The sequence below is a fragment of the Protopterus annectens genome, chromosome 6.part1 (assembly GCF_019279795.1).
Source record: "Protopterus annectens isolate FY-2018-M chromosome 6.part1, PAN1.0, whole genome shotgun sequence".
Classification (NCBI taxonomy): domain Eukaryota; kingdom Metazoa; phylum Chordata; order Ceratodontiformes; family Protopteridae; genus Protopterus; species Protopterus annectens.
In genome coordinates this window covers 83960639-83979440 of record NC_056738.1, presented here as the reverse complement: position 1 = coordinate 83979440, position 18802 = coordinate 83960639, and the positions used below count along the sequence as shown (strand labels likewise).

Sequence of the window (18802 nt, the reverse complement as noted above, 5' to 3'; positions counted from 1 at the left end):
ACTCCCCAATTCTAACTTCCTGGGTCCTGTCTGTGAGTCAGTTGGCTACCCACCAGGTGACATATTGGTTTGTATCCAACCTCTTGAGTTTGTCAACAATGCCTGAATGGGGTACTGTGTCAAATGCCTTGGCCAGGTCAAGGTAGGCAGTGTGAATCATTTTGCCCTCATCCATTGCTTTGGTGATCTCCTCAAAGACGTTCACCAGGTTGGAGTAGGCATGACCTACCTTTGACAAAACCAAACCGGGTTGGGAGCAGTGTCTTCAGGTTTACTAGATCATTACTGATCATTTCCATGATCATTCTTTCCATGACTTTGCATACAAGACTAGTGAGACTTATGGGTCTGCAGTTTCCAGAGTCTGTAGATGGCCCACCTTTGCGCAGAGGGATGACTGTTGCTGTTCTCAATTCATGAGGCAAGAAGCATGTTTAGAGGCTACAGTTAAAAAGAAACTCCAGAGCAACTGATAGGCCATGTTTCGTGCAATTTAGAAGGCATCTTGGGACATTGTCTGGGCCCACTGATGCAATGTTCTTGGCCTTAGAGACAGCATTAAGAACCTGTTCCCTAGTGATAACAGGGGGAGTTACATTTGTTGGTATTTCCTGAGGGAAGGCTGAGGGGGAGAAAGGGGTCGAGTTGGAGTTGATTTGCTGCATCTACCGGCTCAGTATAAATGGCTCCATTTACAATAAGCTCTGCAAACAATTGTGTATTGCCTTTGAGGTTGTGGACATGGCTAAAGAATGCCTTTTGTTTGTCCTTGGCTTGTGATGCCAAATTTACTTCAAACATGACTTTGGTAGACCTTATTTGTCCTCTGAGTTGTTTGTTTAGTTTGATGAGACTGCTTTAAGCCTACTGGTTTGCTGCACCTCCTAATGTTTGCCATGATTTTCTTCTTACTGTTACACAGACTACTAACTTTGCTGGGTTGACTACCAAGGCCTGTCCAACATGGAAAGAGGAAGGATAATGGTACAGAAGCCCCCCCTGGATAATGATCCCAGCAAAGCCAGCCCAGGACTCAGACAATGAATCTAGTGTGTAATGCTTTGTAAAAGTATGTAGGGAGGACCATGCAGCTGCCTACAGAAAGTTAATATAGCCCACCCCTTTCCAGTAAGCCATCGCAGAAGCAAAGGCTTTAGCAGAACGTGAGTTGATACTGCCTGGAATAGATTTCCCATGGCATGCATAACAAAGCAATAGCAGAGGACAACCATCTCAAAATAGTTCATTTTGACATGGGTTAAATAGCACTAATATGCTTTTCAAAAGGACTTGCTTCTGGCAAGACAGTAGCAAGATAGTAATTGAGCTGACTACACAAATACAAATTCAGAGTAAGTAGAATAATTTCCCCATGGTTCTGAGGATCTGGACAAGACATGGGAAGATTGACAACTTAATTCAAAGTAAAGTCAAACACCTCTGGGCATAAATGAGGGGTTTGATCTTAATATGATCCTGTCTCTATGGAAGACCAGATAGAGTTCACCCACCACAAGAGCTTGCAACTCACTCTCTTCTTGCAGATGTCAGAGCATTAGGAAGCATCGGCTTCCATGTGATGAATCTTAGATCAGCCTGAACAGAAGGTTCAGAGGGAAACATAGTTAACTTTTCCAGCACGAAGTTAAGATTCTAAGAAGGAGCCACCTTTTTCTAATTGGCCTCAGATGTAAACCACCCTTTAGAAACTGTTTTACCAAAAATGGAAAGGAAAGGGGAGGACATATGAGCAGACACACTGACATGGCCACTAGATGAACCTGACAGAGGAATAAGAAAGGCCAGATGATAGTAACTCACCCTAAGAACCAGTGGTACATAATCCCTGATACGGCCCTGGTTGCACCAGCTAGAAAGTATTTGCCACTTGCCAATACAGGATTTCTAGGAACAGGCTTTCTTAGTACTTGTTGCATGTCCTCATGAAAGAGGTGCCTAAAAGGTATCAAAATTAAATCATCTAAGCAATTAGCTGAAGTTGTTTGAGATTTGAGTATATCAAATTCCTTGTCTTGTGTGAGTATATCCAATTTGTGTGGTAATTGCCCTTGGCCAATGTTCCCTGAACCGAAAGGAAGTCAACATGATGATTTTGCAGAGTCCTTCTGAATCTTCAAAATTACCCTGGAAATCAGTGGAAAAGTACAAAGGAACATCCCTGACAACAGGAATGAGAATTAATCTGTTTTCAGACATGTCTGCAGAGTCCTAAACATTGCTAAAGAGCCATCTCCCAAGCCATCATAGTCAGCATACACAGAGGGTAAGCCCTGATGCCCCCTTGTTTATGTACATCACTGTGGTGGTGTCTGCAATCACCTGCGCAGGTCATGGGGACCAGAGATGAAGAGATTTTATAGCACGGATCAAAGCTAACTTCTCTAACATTCATGTGTTTTGGTCAGTATCAAGAGCTCCACAGGTCTTGCACCTTTACTCCCACAAAAACTGCTCCCCAAGCAAAATCCAAGGCATCTGTAGTTACAGACTGAATTGGGAGCTGGCACAGGAGAAAACTGGAAACTTTGGATTCTAAGCCATTTGCAGTATACACTAGTGCAGTTCCTTTTGGACAAAGCCTGCAATTGGAATATGAAATTGCAGGGGATGGGAATATTCAATCCACGCGTTTTTAGAAGCAACTGAATTTTTCTCACGTGTAACCAGGTCAGTGAAATCATCGGAATCACAGAAGCCATAAACCCAAAGATCCTCAAATACTTCTTGGTCAAAGTCTCAGACAGATTGGAGGAGCTAAAGAAGGGTTAAAAATTTAAAAAAAAAATCTACATTTTCCAGGGCAAGAAAAGCCTTTCGCAGAGAGGTGTCTATAAGGCAGTCCAGAAACACAATCCTGTGTGATGGAGTAAAGGAGGTCTTTTTAACATTTATCTGGAACCACTGACTGATAAGGTGTGAGAAAACCCAAGAAAAGGACTCCTGACTTCTGACAGAAGACTCTACAAAGATAAGTCGCCTAAATAAGGAAAAATGTGAATGCACTGCAGTCTGTTATGAGCTATCACTGGAGAGAGACACTTTGTAAACAACCTTGGAGCTGTAGATAATGCAAAGAGTGACTCAAGAGAATGGATAATGGGACCCACACACACACACATTCTGAGAAATACCCTGAAGCCTGCAGCTATGGGGAAGACATGAGCATCCTTTAGGACTAATGTTACCATAAAACACAAAAGAGAAATGACATGTAAAAGACTCTGTAGGGGCAGCATTATGAACTTTGGTACTTTTGCAAACAAGTCGAGAAAGGAAAAAATCTAGATCTGACTGGTCTCAGAAAACTCCTTCATCGGCACCAGAAACATTCTAGAGTAGAAGCCATTTTCCTCCTTTTGATCTTAAAGGCACTGGTTCTATGACTTCTAGGATAAACAGGTGTTGAAGAACCTGAGGAAATAACTATTTGGTTTGGAGGATGGAGAGGAATTCCCCTGAAAGGAGGCATTTGCATCTAGTGCCAAATGTAACTATTTTGAACCACTTTTATCACCCATGAGTCTGATACAATCTGCTCGCAAAAGAGAAGACTGACAGCCCGTTTCTGGGACAGATTCAGAGAAATAAGAGCAGGAAGGGATGGAGACAGGGAGGAATATTGGCAGTGTCATTCTGAAGGGTTAGACTCACCACTTTTCCTGAAAGGATCTCTGCTTTTTGCTGTTCTCCCTTATTGCCAGGACGTGGCATGGAGTGTTTATTTTGTCTTTTAAAGGGAGTACAGAATTTTTATAGGAGACATGAAAAAACTTAGAAACTCCCTGAATTAATTTTTTCTATTATCGAATTGTTTGATTATCAGAGAAGCAGAAGGGTTAACAAGACATTCTTACCTAAAGTTAGGTTTCAAATTTCATACTTTACTTCATCAGCAAACTTTTGGTTCCATACTCACGCATGCCTCCTCAAAACTGTAGCAGAAGCAGTGGCCCCAGGCATGATATCTGTACAATCATACGCACATTTTAAACCATGTTTAAAATAATAGAGCTCTGACAGGAGCTACTTTTTGAAGTGTAACAGGGTATTCACTCAAACTGTCAACACAGCATTGAGCAAACTTTCATGCATGTGCTATGTAGTTACGAATTCTGTATGCTAAAGAAGAAGAGAACATTCTCTTACCAAATCTGTCCAGAACTTTACCTTCAATATCAACCAGAGAGGATAAGTAATAACTAAAGTCTGTTTATTTAGCTGGCAAAGAGGACAAATAAGCTGCTGGATCAGATCAAAGATAATAAATGAATTTGTTAGCTTGAAGAGCTTTACAAAGTCTATATGCTTTTTGGAGACTGAAGGATGAGAGTTAGGATTACTACAATCAAGACGGGCAAAACAGGAAGAATGAATGTAGCATGGCACATCCACTTGCAACATATCAGTATATCTCCTCAGTTCAGGGGGAACATCCACTGGTTACAACAAAAATACACCATTCATTCTGGAGAAAGTTTCAGAAAAGGAAAACAACTCTTTGGTAGCTGGAAAGGATCAACTTCCGTCAGAATCGGAGTACTGGGCTTGGGAAATCTCCATAAGAATAAGCCCTACCTCTGGCAAGACCAGAATCCTGAGACAAGCCTTCTTAATGAATTTCTTTATTGAAACTTCTACCAGGTAAGAACCGAGTTCAAGGATTAACAGTCTGCAATACATTCCTGGTTAAGTAAGGAAATCATGTTTATGAAGAGACAGTATGCCCTTTGATGAGCAATGTCTAGCCTTTTGTTTTTTCTCTGTAGGGACCTCCCTGGAAGAAGACCAACTAGGGTACGACACTTCTCCCCAGCAAGACATCTCTTCCCTGGGCATCTGCAAGGAGGGAAAGTACCCTGTGGCCTAGAAACGTTTTATCTGCTGAGCCCTAACACCTGCACTGGAAGTCCTAGAGGTTACTGAAGGTAAACCTCTTATCAGAATCCATCTTGGATCAATGAATAAATGAAATTGTTAAACAAGAGATATGGTACAAATAAATAAAAACAAGTAGGGAAAGAAAATTTGGGACATTCAGACATCCAGAAGAAGAAATTTGCTTGATTGTGTGCTTATGCTACAAACACTTTTTTTAACAGTGTGCAAGATGTACCAATAGAATCCATAAAAAATAAGTTCTCAGGAAAAAGGATACTACATAAATAAATCTTAACTTTGTCTTATTTAGTAAGTAAACATTTTAGCAAACATGTTTTTGCAGAAATAATAGTTAACAGAACTATGCAATTTTCTGTACTTATACCACACCAATAACACTTACCAGTACATGCCACACATTTTCATTGGCTCCCTCAAAGCTGCAGAAGCGAATGCTCACACCCAGTAATCCCTGTCCTCCCCAAAGATTACTTGGGGTGACAGTTGTCTCACGAAGTTCCAGAGTCTTGCTGCTGTACACCTGCATTTTCACTGGTTTCTCAACATTCACTTTTAGCAGATCTTTTAGTGTGTCATTGTCTCGATTCTGAAAAATTTAACCAAGATTTACATTATAGCTACAAAGCAAAGGTGGTACCAACAAATACAAGATGTCAACCACAAATATGAAATCTTAAAAGCATAAAATTACTTAATTTTCCAATGCACCTCTCTTCCTAGTTAAAGATCACCTCAATGTTTTAACATAACCTTTCAAAATAATAATCTCCTGCTAGGGCAAGCCTCAACTGGCTCTTCACATTCAATCTACAACAAAAACACTAACGATATTCTCATGAAAATCAAAAGATACTTTGATTAAACAAATACAGAAGAATCAACAGTGCTAAAACCTCTTAAGTATATGGGACAGCATACCTATGTGATGCACCCAATTTTACCAGTAAACCATCAAGGAACAGTCGCTTGACATACTAAATAAGTAGTAAATACAACTGGAATGAAGTACAGTTGTGACTACAAATTACCATAACTCTAGATGTTGGAGTAGACAAATGTTGCAGTACTGATTACAGGATCTTCATGCCATGCAGAAACCCATAAGCAGCCTAAATACCAGTGTCTTTCACCATCTCCCAGCTGGTGGGTATCTGTGCAGATAGACATGCAGACATCAGGAATAACACAGGCATTGACCACTGCCATCTTCACCTTTCTTGTCAAGAGTACAGGGTACAATGGTCCTACTCAACAGCACAACCTTCCCAACTGTCAAGGGAATAAATAATACTCTGATCTAAATGGAAAAGGCAGGAAGGAAAAGGGGTGATGAGGATGTGGGAAGAGACCCACTCCATCTCAAAAACATGATACAAGAAGCTAGACACGGGCATACCTCTCAAGTGTACCTCGTTATGGGGGACGTACCTCATTTGGGGTCTTAAAAGGGTCATGCTCCTCAAAATTCCACAAAGTTCCACATTGAAAGGGTCTGTTACACAGTCAGTGTTAGGAATGTTTTAGGTGACATCCATGGTAAATTGACATTAATCATATTAATTCATTAAAGGATCTTCATTATACGTGCAAACAGCGTATTTTAACCATCCTGTGACCCTCCTAGTTGAAGTTGTTAGTAAGTCATTAGTATGTGTTCCACATTTTGACCATTTGTTCCACATTATGGAGGCGAGTGTTCCTCATTTTGGTGATGAAAGGTTGAGAGCTATGGACACGGGAAGGAGGGTGGGAAAGGGTACCACAACATTTTTCTACTCTTAAGTGTAGACACAACTGTACAATGTTCATTGTAGTCAATGTTGCAGTACTGACCCTTGGGAAGACTCACAGAGCTTTTTAGGAGGGTGGCTGGACAGGATGACTAGCCTATGGACAACAAGCTATGCAAGATGGCAGAGGCAAACTCAGCTCTAGCCCTCAAAACTAACCCAAGGTGGTAATGTTTAGTAAAGGTGCGGACAGATGATCAGGTTGCAGCCTCCAGGATGGCTGGAATGGGCATCCATTTTAGAAAGGCAGTAGTGGTAGACTTCTGTCTGATGGAATGAGCCCTGGTTTTACGAGGAAGTTGTTTACCATGCAGAGAGTGACAGAAAGCAAAGCAATTAACAATCCTTTTAAAACACCTTGTTTTGTTACAGGTTTGCCTTGCTTAACCCTCAGCAAAAACCACTAATAGCTGGTCTGCTCTATAAGAGAAGACAGTCTCATGCAAATAATATCTCAACTGTCTATGCACATCCAAAGAATGCAGAATCGTTTCTCCTTTGTTTTGTGAATTTGGAAGTATACAAAGAGATGGATTGCTCAGTTCAGACAATTCTGAAAACTACGAAACCTCCTTGGGCATAAAGAGGACTGGTTTTAAGGCTGCCCTTATCCTGGAGGAAAATAAGGAATGGATCCTTGCACATTAGGACTTTAAGCTCAAAAACACTCTTGGCAGAGCTGAGAGCAAGAAGCAGATTTCTTTTCCATTTTAAAAGTTTCCGTGGAGCTAAAGCTGCCAGTTCAAATGGTGGCACAGTGAATTTTCTGAACACAAAATTCATGTCCCAGGGAGTGACAGGTTCCCTTCTAGGAGGTGTGAAATGAATAATTCTTTCAAGGAACTGCGTCCAAAGCAGGTGTGAGTTAACAGGGGAACTGCAGGCTGAAATGGTGGAGATATTCAACACAACACTGGAATAGGATAAGCCTTACTTGAATAGGCAGAAGTATTAAAAGTATTTGAGGTATGTTAATTTATGAAGACAGAATAAATCTGAACTGGGTCCATGAAAAAAATCTCTTCCATTTAGCTATGTAACACTTCCTAGCATTTGGTTTTCTAGCCTTTTTCAGGATGGATAGAGAATCTGGCAAACAGGGTAAAATGGTGGGGGTCAAATCCAATCCTCCAAGCTGTGAACTTGAGGGATGCAAAGTTTAGGTGAATTACAGATTCCTTGTTCTGGGTGATCAGTTCCATGATCACAGGTGGAGTTTTAATCCTCCCACCACTGAAGGGTGGAAGGAGGGGGAAACCGGTGTTCCCTGAGCCAGAAAGCAGCAACTGGGATCATTTTGGGCCTGTCAGACGACACCTTTAGAAGTACCCTGGGGATAACAAGTATTGGTGGAAAGGAATATAGGAAGAGGTCTATCCATTTGAAGGAGAAGCCAGCTGCCCTCCATTACCCTATCTGCTGGTCTCTGGAGCATAACTTATTCAGCGGTTTTGTTATCTGAAGAGTCAAACAGATCTATTTCAGGGACTCCCCCCCGCCCCCCATTGGTGTGCGAGATCCAAAAACATCTCCCATTTTATTATTAATTCACTGGGGTCTAGGAGGATTCAGCTCAGAGAATCTACTAGGATACTGTCTTACCCTGGGATATAGGATGCAGTTGGTGTTACTTTGATTTGCTGTGCCAGTATCCAAATATTCATAGCAAGGCTGTATAGGGGGTAAGAATGTGTGCCACCCCACTTGTTTATGTACCACATAACAGTATTTTTGTCTAGTCAAATTTAGAGAGTTCTCAAAGTCAACCTGTCCCCGAAGGTCTGCAAGGCCTAAAAAGTACAGTTGTGTACACTTCCAGAAATGTAGATGTTCAAGTGTATTTACTGTTGCAGTCATTACATTTGGGTAATCTGCTGGTAGGTTGCCCTCGGTCCACCTGATTAACAAAGTCTTGGGTTCTGCGTCGGTTGCTATCCCTTCTTCAATGACGTAAGGTCATCAGGGGTATAAAACATGCAGCCGATGCCATTACATCAGTTTGTCTTGCCCCAGATGTCGGGTGCCCCCCTAATGGGGAGCTAATAAACATAAAAACACAAAGGTATACCTCCAACAAAAAGCAAATGCACCAAAAAGGCTTTTAAGCATAGTAAAGGAAAGTAGAGATATAGCCAGAAGAAATTAGGGGGCTGGAGGGAGGGTAACCAGGACTGCAACAGTGAATACACTTGAACATCTACATTTATGGTAAGTGTACACAACTGTACTATGTTCTTCCTGTATCACTGTTGGTCATTACATTTGAGTAGATTCCCAAAGCTATGGTTAGGAGGAGGAGCTTGTATAGCACTAGGACCAGCTATAAGGCCCTGCAAGACAGCAGTGGCAAAGCCAGCTCTGGATCTACAGAAAATTGGCAAATGATAATGCTTGGTGAAAGTATGTACAGAACTCCAGGTAGCAGCTTCTAGGATGCTTCTGGTAGGAACAACTCTGAGAAAGGCTGCAGAAGTAGATGCAGCCCTGGTGGAGTGAGATCTGCTTCCCTGGGGGATACGTTTTCCATGGTGCTAATAACAGAAATGAATGCAATGGCTTATCCATTTAGAAATTGTTTGTTTTGAAATAGCCTTCCCCTCTGCCCCTGCAGCAAATGCTACCAGCAGTTGTTCAGATTTTCTTTGAGGTTTAGTCCTGTCCAAGTAGAATCTAAGTTGTCTGTGCACATCCAAGGAATGCAGAATCTGTTCTCCTTTGTTCTGTGGATTGGGAAAGAAAGTTGGCAAATGAATGGACTGATTAAGAGCCACACTGGAGACCACCTTGGGCATGAAGGATGGATTGGTCCTGAGTGACACCCTGTCCGCATGAAAGATGATGAAAGGCTCCACTGCCATAAGGGCCTTTAATTCAGATATCCTCCTAGCTGAAGTGATTGCTAAAAGGAAGGCTGTTTTCAAAGAAAAAAAAATAAGTCTGCAGTAGCAGCTGGCTTGAAAGGAGGTAGAGTGAGTTTCTTCAATACAAAGTTAAGGTCCCAGGCAGGGGTTGGAGCTCTCCTGGGTGGTCTCAAGTTTTTTACCCCTCTGAGGTACTGCTTGAGCAGAGGACGACAGAAGAGGGGAGGTTCTGTGTTACAATGAGCTGAAATGGCTGAGGCGTGGATTTTAAAGGAGGAAAAATACAAGCCCTTGTGAAGCATCTCTGTTAAGTATTGCAAAAGCTGAGGTAAATTGGGCACTGCTGTGCTCATCCCTTGAGATTGGTTCCAGGCACAGAATCTTTTCCATTTGCCAGCATAAGATTTTCTAGTACTAGGTCTCCTTGTCTCAAAGAAGACATCCATCACAGGTTTGCTGAGGGATGAAAAGGGTGAATTTAAGTAATTAGCCAGGCTGCAAGGTTCAATGTTGGAAGCTGAGGGTGCAGAAATCGGTTCTCCTGCTTGGACAGCAGGGAAGGGGTCTGAAGCAGGCACCGTGGAGCTAACTGCGACACACTGTGCAGGAGGGGGTACCAGTGTTGGTGCGGCCAGTCTGGAGCAATCAAAAGCATCCTTGGTTTGTCCTGTTTGACTTTTAGTAGAACTTTGGAGAGAAGGGGCAGTGGGGGGAAGGCGTAGACTGGTAGTTTTTTCCAGCTGAAGGACAGAGCATCCACTTTCCAGGCTTGTTTGTGGGGAGTCCTTGTGCAAAACTTGTCCAACTGGTAGTTCTGGGGGAGGCAAATAGATCTATGTCTGGGCTCCCCCACTCGCTTGTTAACATGTTGAAAATCCTTGGTTCCAGTTTCCACTCGTGTGGGTCCATGAGGTTTCTTCTTAGTCCGTCTGCCAGTGTATTTAATTTTCCTGGCAGGAATTGAGCTTGTAGGTGCACTTGGTAGCTCAAGGCTGTGTTCCACAATGCCATGGCTAGTCTACAGAGGGGGTAGGAATGTGTACCCCCCTGCTTGTTTATGTACCACATAACCGTGGTGTTGTCCGTCTTTACCATTAGTTGTCCTGGAAGAATGTAGCCCTTGAAGGCTGTCGGAGCATTCTGTACAGCTAACATTTCTTTGACTGATATGTAGGTGCATTTGACTTGGGTACCATTTGCTCTGAATGCACTTCCCTGCCAGGTGAGCCTCCCATGCATAGTCTGATGCATCTGTTAGGGTTTGGGTGGCAGGGGGTAGTGTAAATGGTAGTCCCTTGTTTTGGTGGCAGACCTCTGCCCACCAGAGGAACTCTAGGCATAGGCAAGGTATGATAGGAATCATTGTTTCCAGGCTGTGAGAATGTTGACTTCATAGGCTTTTTAGATACCACTGTAGTTTTCTCATATGCAGTCTTGCATATGGAATTAGAAGTATGCAGGAGGCCATGAACCCCAAGGTTTGCAGTATTTGTCTTGCAGATAGCAGGGTTTTTGTGGCCACTTGTTTGAAATAGGTTACCAAAATGAATTTGCTTTTCTGGCGTAAGGTAAGCCATCTGGGAAGTTGTATTCAAGCTTGCTCCCAGGAATGTTACTTGTTGACAGGGTACCAGTTGTGATTTCTTTTCGTTTATGGTGTACCCCAGACAAGGTAAAACCCTTTTTACAAATGCCAGATAATTTAAAAGTATGCCCTGGCATTCTGCCTGAATTAGACAATCGTCCAGGTATGGGTATATTTGAATACTTCTTTGCCTGCAAAATGCAATAACTGGAGCCAGGCACTTTGTGAATACCCTGGGCGCAGTAGACAAGCCAAAGGGCAATGCAGAGAACTGATAATGTGTGCAGCCTGCTTTGAAGCGTAGATACCTTCTGCAAGATTCTCTGATTGGGATGTGCAGGCATGCTTCTTTTAAATCTAGTGTTGCCAACCAGGTGTCTTTGTCTAGCATAGGAAGTAATTGATGAAGAGTCACCATCTTGAATTTGGAATCTCCAAAAAGGTGTTTAGAGTAGACAGGTCCAGGATTGGACATCATGATTTGTCTTTTCTGGGTACCAGAAAAAGTCTGGAGTAGAAACCTTGTCCCTTTTCCTCTTCTGGTACCAGTTGAATAGCCCCCATGCTTAAGAGGGAAAGTACTTGTTTTTGAGCCTCTGCCCACAGATTTGGGGACAGGTCTGGCCACCCATTTGGTGTTGGCAACGTGTGGAAATGAAATCTGTATCCGTGGGACACTATATTTAAAACCCATTTGTCCTGGGTTATGAGTTCACAGTTCTTTGCATGAAGAGCAATCTTTCCCCCCAAAGGGGCAGTCAAAAGATAAGTGCTTGGTTCTTTTAAAAGGAAGTCATTGAGACTGTTTACCATAGGGGGGTGTCTTGTTATTTCCAGATTTGGAAGTGGAGGCCCCCCACTGCTTGGTTCTGAGAGTCCCCTGGAACTGAAACCTGGGGTTTTTGCTATGTCTGGGTTTGGCTTGAGAAGACCCGGAAAGGAGCAATTCTTAGTAGGCCACTGCCAACTAAATCTAGGAGGTTGCACTTGTAAAACAATCTTTAACAGTTTGCATAGATTTAGCTTTATCTTCCATCTTTTTAAGAACTTCTTCAGCCTTGTTACCAAACAGGCAGTCCTGATTTAAAGGAGCATCCAACAATTTAGCTTTAACATGATCAAAGATTGCTCCTTAAGCCAAGCATGCCCTCTAAGCACAGACCCAGTAACAGCATCCCTGCAAGAGGCCTCTAAAGAATCAAAGCCACATTGCAAAGAATGCATTCTGCTGAACAAGTTAGAAAACAAAGTCCTGTAAGTCTTTATTTTCCACACAGTAAGGAATCAACATCATTTTCTGTTTAAGCAGTCCAATAACATGTTGCTGATATTTTAACATATGAAACTGGCAGCTTAAAGCTCTGATTGCCAAGGTTGCTGAAGTATAAACCTTTTTACCCCATCTATCCAGCGTCCTGGAGTCTCATTCAGAAGGGGTAGGATTTTTAGCAGTAGAAGCCTTAATGCCCTTGGGCCCCTGAGAAATAGTCTCTGGATCTGCAACAGGATTTTTGAAAAGGAACTTGTTACTCAGAAACCCTGTAGTATCTGTCAGGTTTACTAGGAGCAGGAGGCAGGGAATCAGGGACCAAACTGGATTCAGAGAAAACATCATCGACAATGTCTAGTACAGGAGGTATAGCCAAAGGCCTATGCTGAGGTAGAAGGAAATCCCTAAGCCTCTTTTTTGAATCACAAAATTACTGGCTTTCCCAGTGGAAATTCTCCCTTAAAGTATGTAAAGTTTCCCCAAAAGAACAATCCTCAGGAGGGGAAGCAGAGGGAATGGAATCCTCTGCATCAGAATCCTCATAAGTAGGTATGGACAAATCCAGGTCATCAGAAGAGTTAGAAGAAACAGAATCCTGATCAAAAGATTCATAATCAAGCTCAGGCCTAGGCCTTGGGGGGGGGGGGGTTGACGATCCCTGATTAGAGTTATTAGCTCTTCAGCCATTTTTATGATTTGTTTTTTAGGCATAGGAGCCTGAGCATCGTTTTTTTAGACATGGATCGAGATTTAGGCCTTAATAATGAAGGAGGAGTCGTTTTTATATGCAAGTCTGTAGGCCTGAATACACTCTCAGAAGCCGGTGCCTGCACAGTGGCTCCGGACCCATCCAAGGTAGAGACATCCGCTGGTTCCATAGCTGAAGTATCTCGCGGCATACCGGACTCCGAATGGGTCTCAGTAGAGGCCTGCGAATCAGAAGTAGCGGGTATCAGGGACTGCAAAAGCACCTCAGAGTACCAGCGAACTGGCTTAGGAGAAGCGTCGGCAGTTTTGAACCTCGGCGGCCTGTCTCTGTCTTTATCTTTGCGTTTTTTCGGAACCCTGGTGGTCGGATGGCTAGCAGATGACATTTCTGGATAATTAAACCAAGAACCGAAATATTTAGTGACAAAAATGTACTAACGATGGATAGTGCGCTGATTAAATAAAGCACAAAACCGACAAGGTACGTCGTGGTCAGGGCCTAGGCAAGGAATACAGTATGAATGAAAATCTTTATGAGGTATTTGCTTTCCACAAGTAATACAATTATTAACTTTTACTGACTTCGGGAAGGAGCAAGAAAAAGTTTCCCCAACGAGGTACTTAGCTTTAAGTTGAAGACTTTGGTTCTGAAACTCGAAAACGAAAATTTCAGGAGTCGGCCGACCAGTACTTGCGAACTGCTTCTGCTTCGGGCACCACACGGCAAGAAAGACTGATGTAATGGCGTTGGCTGCATGTTTTATACCCGATGACCTGACGTCATGGAAGAAGGGACAGCAACCGACGCAGGACCCAAGACTTTGTTAATCAGGCCGACTAAGGGCAACCTAACAGCAGATTACCCAAATGTAATGGCTGCAACAGTGAAACACGAAGAACATCTACCATCATTTCTTTGACTGATGTGCTGTTTTTTGCCTGTTGCTTGTCCCAAGTCCCCTGGAGTCTGAGAGGCCCTAATTGCCCCCCACCCCAGGCCCAATCTAAACTGTATGTAGTCAAAGCTTGAGATGCCTCTGGTAATGAGTTCCTGGTTTCTTATGAACACTTTCCTCACATAATAAAATGTCCTATTTTTAAGCAAGGTAATAGAGGGATCATGGCTTCTAGAGGCTGCAGGTGTTGTGCTAAAGTTACTTATGAATCACAGCAGTTTCCTCATGAAATGATGCGTTTAGTCTGAAGGTCTCTGAGGAAATCTGATAGAAACAGAACTCTGTCCTGAGGAAGGAAAGCTTTTTGTAGTACAGAATCTATAACAACCTCCAGAAAGGAGATTCTAGTGCTTGGTTGTAGTTGTGACTTCTGAAAGTTGAGGATTAGATTCACCTCGTCCAAAGCAGGACACACTCTGGACTGCAGCACCCCCATTATGCTGCACTGCAGTGTCAGGAATCCATCCTACTGGGTGTGAGAATAGAACCCACAGCCTTCTGCACTAAAAGCAAGTCATGAATTTGTTTAATCTTGACAGATCTAAGTTTGGTCACGTCTCCTCTTTTATAGGTATGAGATAAAGCCTTGAGTGTAGAACCTTGTGGGCACCACTTGAATGGAGCCCTGTAGAAGCGAATCCTTTAAAATAGAGGTTAACAGTTTTTCGTGGATTTTGGAAGGGGTGGAATTCCTAAGAAGGGAACTAAATAGTATAGACTTCGTTTACGACTTTTAATACACATCTGTCTCAAGTTAAACGTTCTTAAAGTTGGCAACCTTTTCCTGCTTGGAGGAGAGGTTGGGATGTGGGAGGGAGGCAGGTGCTAGGAATGGTCATAGCTGTTCCCTAAGTGAGAAGGATCCTTGAATTTCTCCCAGGTTGGGAATTTCTTGGTTTGCCACTTTCTTTGCAGTCTTGGTCTTTTCCCCGTAGTCTGTGTAGTCCTGTAGTGTTTAGGTGGAAAGGGCCAAGAGCTGGAGGGGTAGTTTCTGTAGCATCTAGGAGTGGGAGACTTAGAATTATCTGGCAGATTTCATTTGCTTCCCTTTCTTATCCAGTTTCTCAAATACATTCTCAACAGGGGGTCCAAAAAGGAACTTCTCCAGAGAAGCATCAAGGATCTCAGCTTTAACCTGGTGAAAGACAGGTCATGTTCTTCAGCCAGGCATATATCCAAGTAACTGACCCCAAAGCAACTGTCCTGCATATGCATAACTCTGGACTCTGACACTTGGTGACTTGCATTGCATAAGTCCCTCTGAAGGCTCTTGCCTTGTATTTATTTACTACTTGCTACACGGGGTAGAGCACTGATCAATTATGACCAATTTCAGTGTCAGCCTGGGTATCCTCTCTGCCTTGGATTTAATCTGTTTCTGTAATAACTCAAGGTATTTGAACATATAGAAGTGGCAGTTGAGAGCCCTCACGGCCAGGGTAGCTGAAGTGCAAGTCTTTTTACCAAAACAGTCCAGCAATCTGCTTTTAATGTCATTTGGTAGAAAGGTTCTTGGATGGATGCACAAGAGCTTCCGTAGCAGATTCTGGCGGCATCACTGATGGACCCACCACTGGATTTTTGTAAAGGTGTTCATGGGATTCTACCACCCTATAAAAGCAAACTGGCTTCCTATGGGCAGGGGGAAGGGGAGTCAGGGTACAAAGATATATTATCAAATACATTGTCCAAGACTACATGAACTATCAATGGTCTAGGAGTGCGAAGGTTCAAAAGCTCTCTATAATGAGTTTGAGGCTTAGAGTTTTCCACAGACTGCCGAAAGAATGGCATGGCAGTAAGACCAAAGAATCAGTACCACGACACTGACTACGATGAAAATCAGTCACTGTCCTGACTGATATTCAAGCAGTAGAAGATCACCCTGCATGAATGTAGTGCTGGTCTCATCAAGCTGCTCCTCCAGGTGTCAGCTGCTGCATGCTCCATATAAAGTCAGTACCATGCAGTGCCATCTTCAGCTCTTCAAGTGAGAAAACAGTGATTTAAGTACCAGGATGATGCACCAACTAGTAAAAACAACACAGTAAGAATACCGTGATAACGTATATAAAACATATACATACATACAATGCAACTTTCAAATAGGAAGCATGAGCAAGTCAGCTTCTGTGCCTGATACAAAGAAAAAGAAAGTACAGTTTTGTACCTACCATAAATGTAGATGCTCGAGTGTCTTCACTGCTGCAGTCATTACACTTGGGTTATCCTGCCGTCAGGTGGTCCCGCAGTCGGCCAGAGTTCCAAAGTCTTGGTCCGGCGTTGGCTGCTGTCGCTTCTTCCCTGACGTCAGTGAGACAGGGGTATACAAGATGCAGCCGACGCCATTTTCTTCAGTTTTTCTTGCCCCAGATGTCAGGTGCCCCCCAATAGGTCGGCAATATACATTGCTAATAACAACTACATAAAAAATGAAAACCAGTTTCTTTCAACTGCAAGCAAATGCACCAAATAGGTTGTATAGGTAGTGAGGTACAGATAAGTCCCAGGAAAAATAGTGGGGATGGAGGGTGGGTAAAGTACAGTTTTGTACCTACCATAAATGTAGATGTCCGATAGACATGCAACTGCAGTCATAACATGTGGGTTGTCCTGCCTCAGGCAGCCCTCGGTCGGCCGGATTCCAAAGTCTGGGTCCGACGTCGGCTGATGTCGCTTTTCTCTCCGTCAGAGCGGCTGGAGTACATAAGCATCAGCCGACGCCATTTTCTTCAGTGTTTCTTGCCCCAGATGCCAGGTGCCCTCCAAGGAAGGCTGTAATCAAATTGGAAGACAATAACAGGATTCCAAACAAATAAATGAGCCAATAAAACAAATACACCATAACAGATATCCCCAGCTAAGAGTAACAGGGATAGGAGTGGACCCTAGGCATAGAGGGGTATGGAGGGAGGGTAAATCCGACTGCAGTTGCATGTCTATCGGACATCTACATTTATGGTAGGTACAAAACTGTACTATGTCCTTCAAGAATGCAACTGCAGTCATAACATGTGGGTAGAATACCATAGCTTAGCTGGGGGAGGAGGAATGCTCTACGAAAAAGATGGTGTGGCAATCAAACCCTGCAGGACTGCTGAAGCAAAGCCTGCTCTGGATCTGGAGTATAGAGGGAGATTGCAGTGTTTGGAGAATGTATGCACGGAGCTCCATGTAGCAGCTTCTAGAATGTCCTTGGTAGGCACCCCTCTTAAGAATGCTGTAGAGGTGGCTGTAGCTCTGGTGGAATGTGGTCTGATATTAGCTGGAAAGTACAGTTGTGTACACCTACCATAAATGTAGATGTTCGAGTGTCTTCACTGTTGCAGTTATAACTGTAGGGTGCTCCTGCCGGCAGGCAGCCCGAGGTCGGCCAGAATCCCAAAGTCTGGGTCGGCTGTACAGGCCAGTACCCTGACGTTAGTACGCTCTGGTACATGGCCCTCAGCCGACGCCATCTTCTCCAGCCTTTCTTGCCCTAGATGTCAGAAGTCCCCAATAAATCACAAATGAATCCCACTAGGAAACACAAATACACCACAAAAAAGAGAAAAAGAGGGGATAGGAGGGAGGGAAACACCGACTGCAACAGTGAAGACACTCGAACATCTACATTTATGGTAGGTGTACACAACTGTACTATGTTCATCATGTTTCACTGTTGCAGTCATAAAGTACAGTTTTGTACCTACCATAAATGTAGATGTCCGAACTGGATAGCATCTGCAGTCATAACAAATGGGTTGTCCTGTCATCAGGCAGCCCTTCAGTCGGCTGGATTCCAAAGTCTGGGTCCGGCTTCGGCTGATGTCGCACTTCACCCGACGTCATCTCTGCTGGTCTTCGGGTATAAAGGCATCAGCCAACGCCATTTTCCTTAGTGTTTCTTGCCCCAGATGCCAATTGCCCTCTTGGAAAGCTAAATTTTGGATAAAAGCCAATGTTTCCAAAATAGTAGAAGGCAAACACAAAAAATAAACATGTATGTACATGTATACAAACAAATACACCATAAGAGACTCCCCAGCTAGCTATTAGGAGGGTAAATACCCTAGGAGTACCGCAGAGGGAAGGAGGGTAATCCTGACTGCAGATGCTATCCAGTTCGGACATCTACATTTATCGTAGGTACAAAACTGTACTATGTCCTTCATGGATGCATCTGCAGTCATAACAAATGGGTAGAATACCATAGCCAAACTAGGGGAGGAGGAATAATGATTATGGTGTAGTCAGGATCCCTTGCAGTACAGCAGTGGCAAACCCTGCTCGGGATCTAGAATATAGAGGTAAATTATAATGCTTGGCAAATGTATGCACGGAGGTCCAAGTAGCCGCCTCAATAATGTCCTTGGTTGCCACTCCTCTTAAGAAAGCTGTGGTAGTGGCTGTAGCCCTTGTAGAATGAGGTCTTATGTTCTGTGGAATTGGTTTTCCATGGTAGGAGTAACAGAATCTTATGCAATTTCCTATCCATTTGGAGATTGTCTGTTTGGAAATTGCTTTTCCTTCCCTTCCTGTTGCATAGGCTACAAAGAGCTGGTCAGTTTTTCTGTTACCTTTGGTTCTGTCCAGGTAGTAGCGTAACTGTCCGTGTACATCCAAGGTATGCATTATTCTTTCACCTGTGTTTTGTGGATTGGGAAAGAAGGTAGGAAGGTGGATTGCCTGGTTTAAAGACACTCTGGATACCACCTTAGGCATAAATGTAG

At 43.2% G+C, this 18802-nt stretch overlaps 1 protein-coding gene across 3 annotated transcripts in view; it reads right to left on the bottom strand.

Moving 5' to 3' along the window:
• GORASP2 (golgi reassembly stacking protein 2) overlaps positions 1 to 18802 on the bottom strand; it is a 1358808-nt gene that overhangs the window by 775091 nt on the left and 564915 nt on the right. For all 3 annotated transcript variants that reach the window (XM_044075519.1, XM_044075518.1, XM_044075517.1), the window contains exon 3: positions 5303 to 5506. In XM_044075519.1, coding sequence (XP_043931454.1) covers positions 5303 to 5506 — 204 coding nt within the window. The remainder of the gene's footprint in view (positions 1 to 5302; positions 5507 to 18802) is intronic.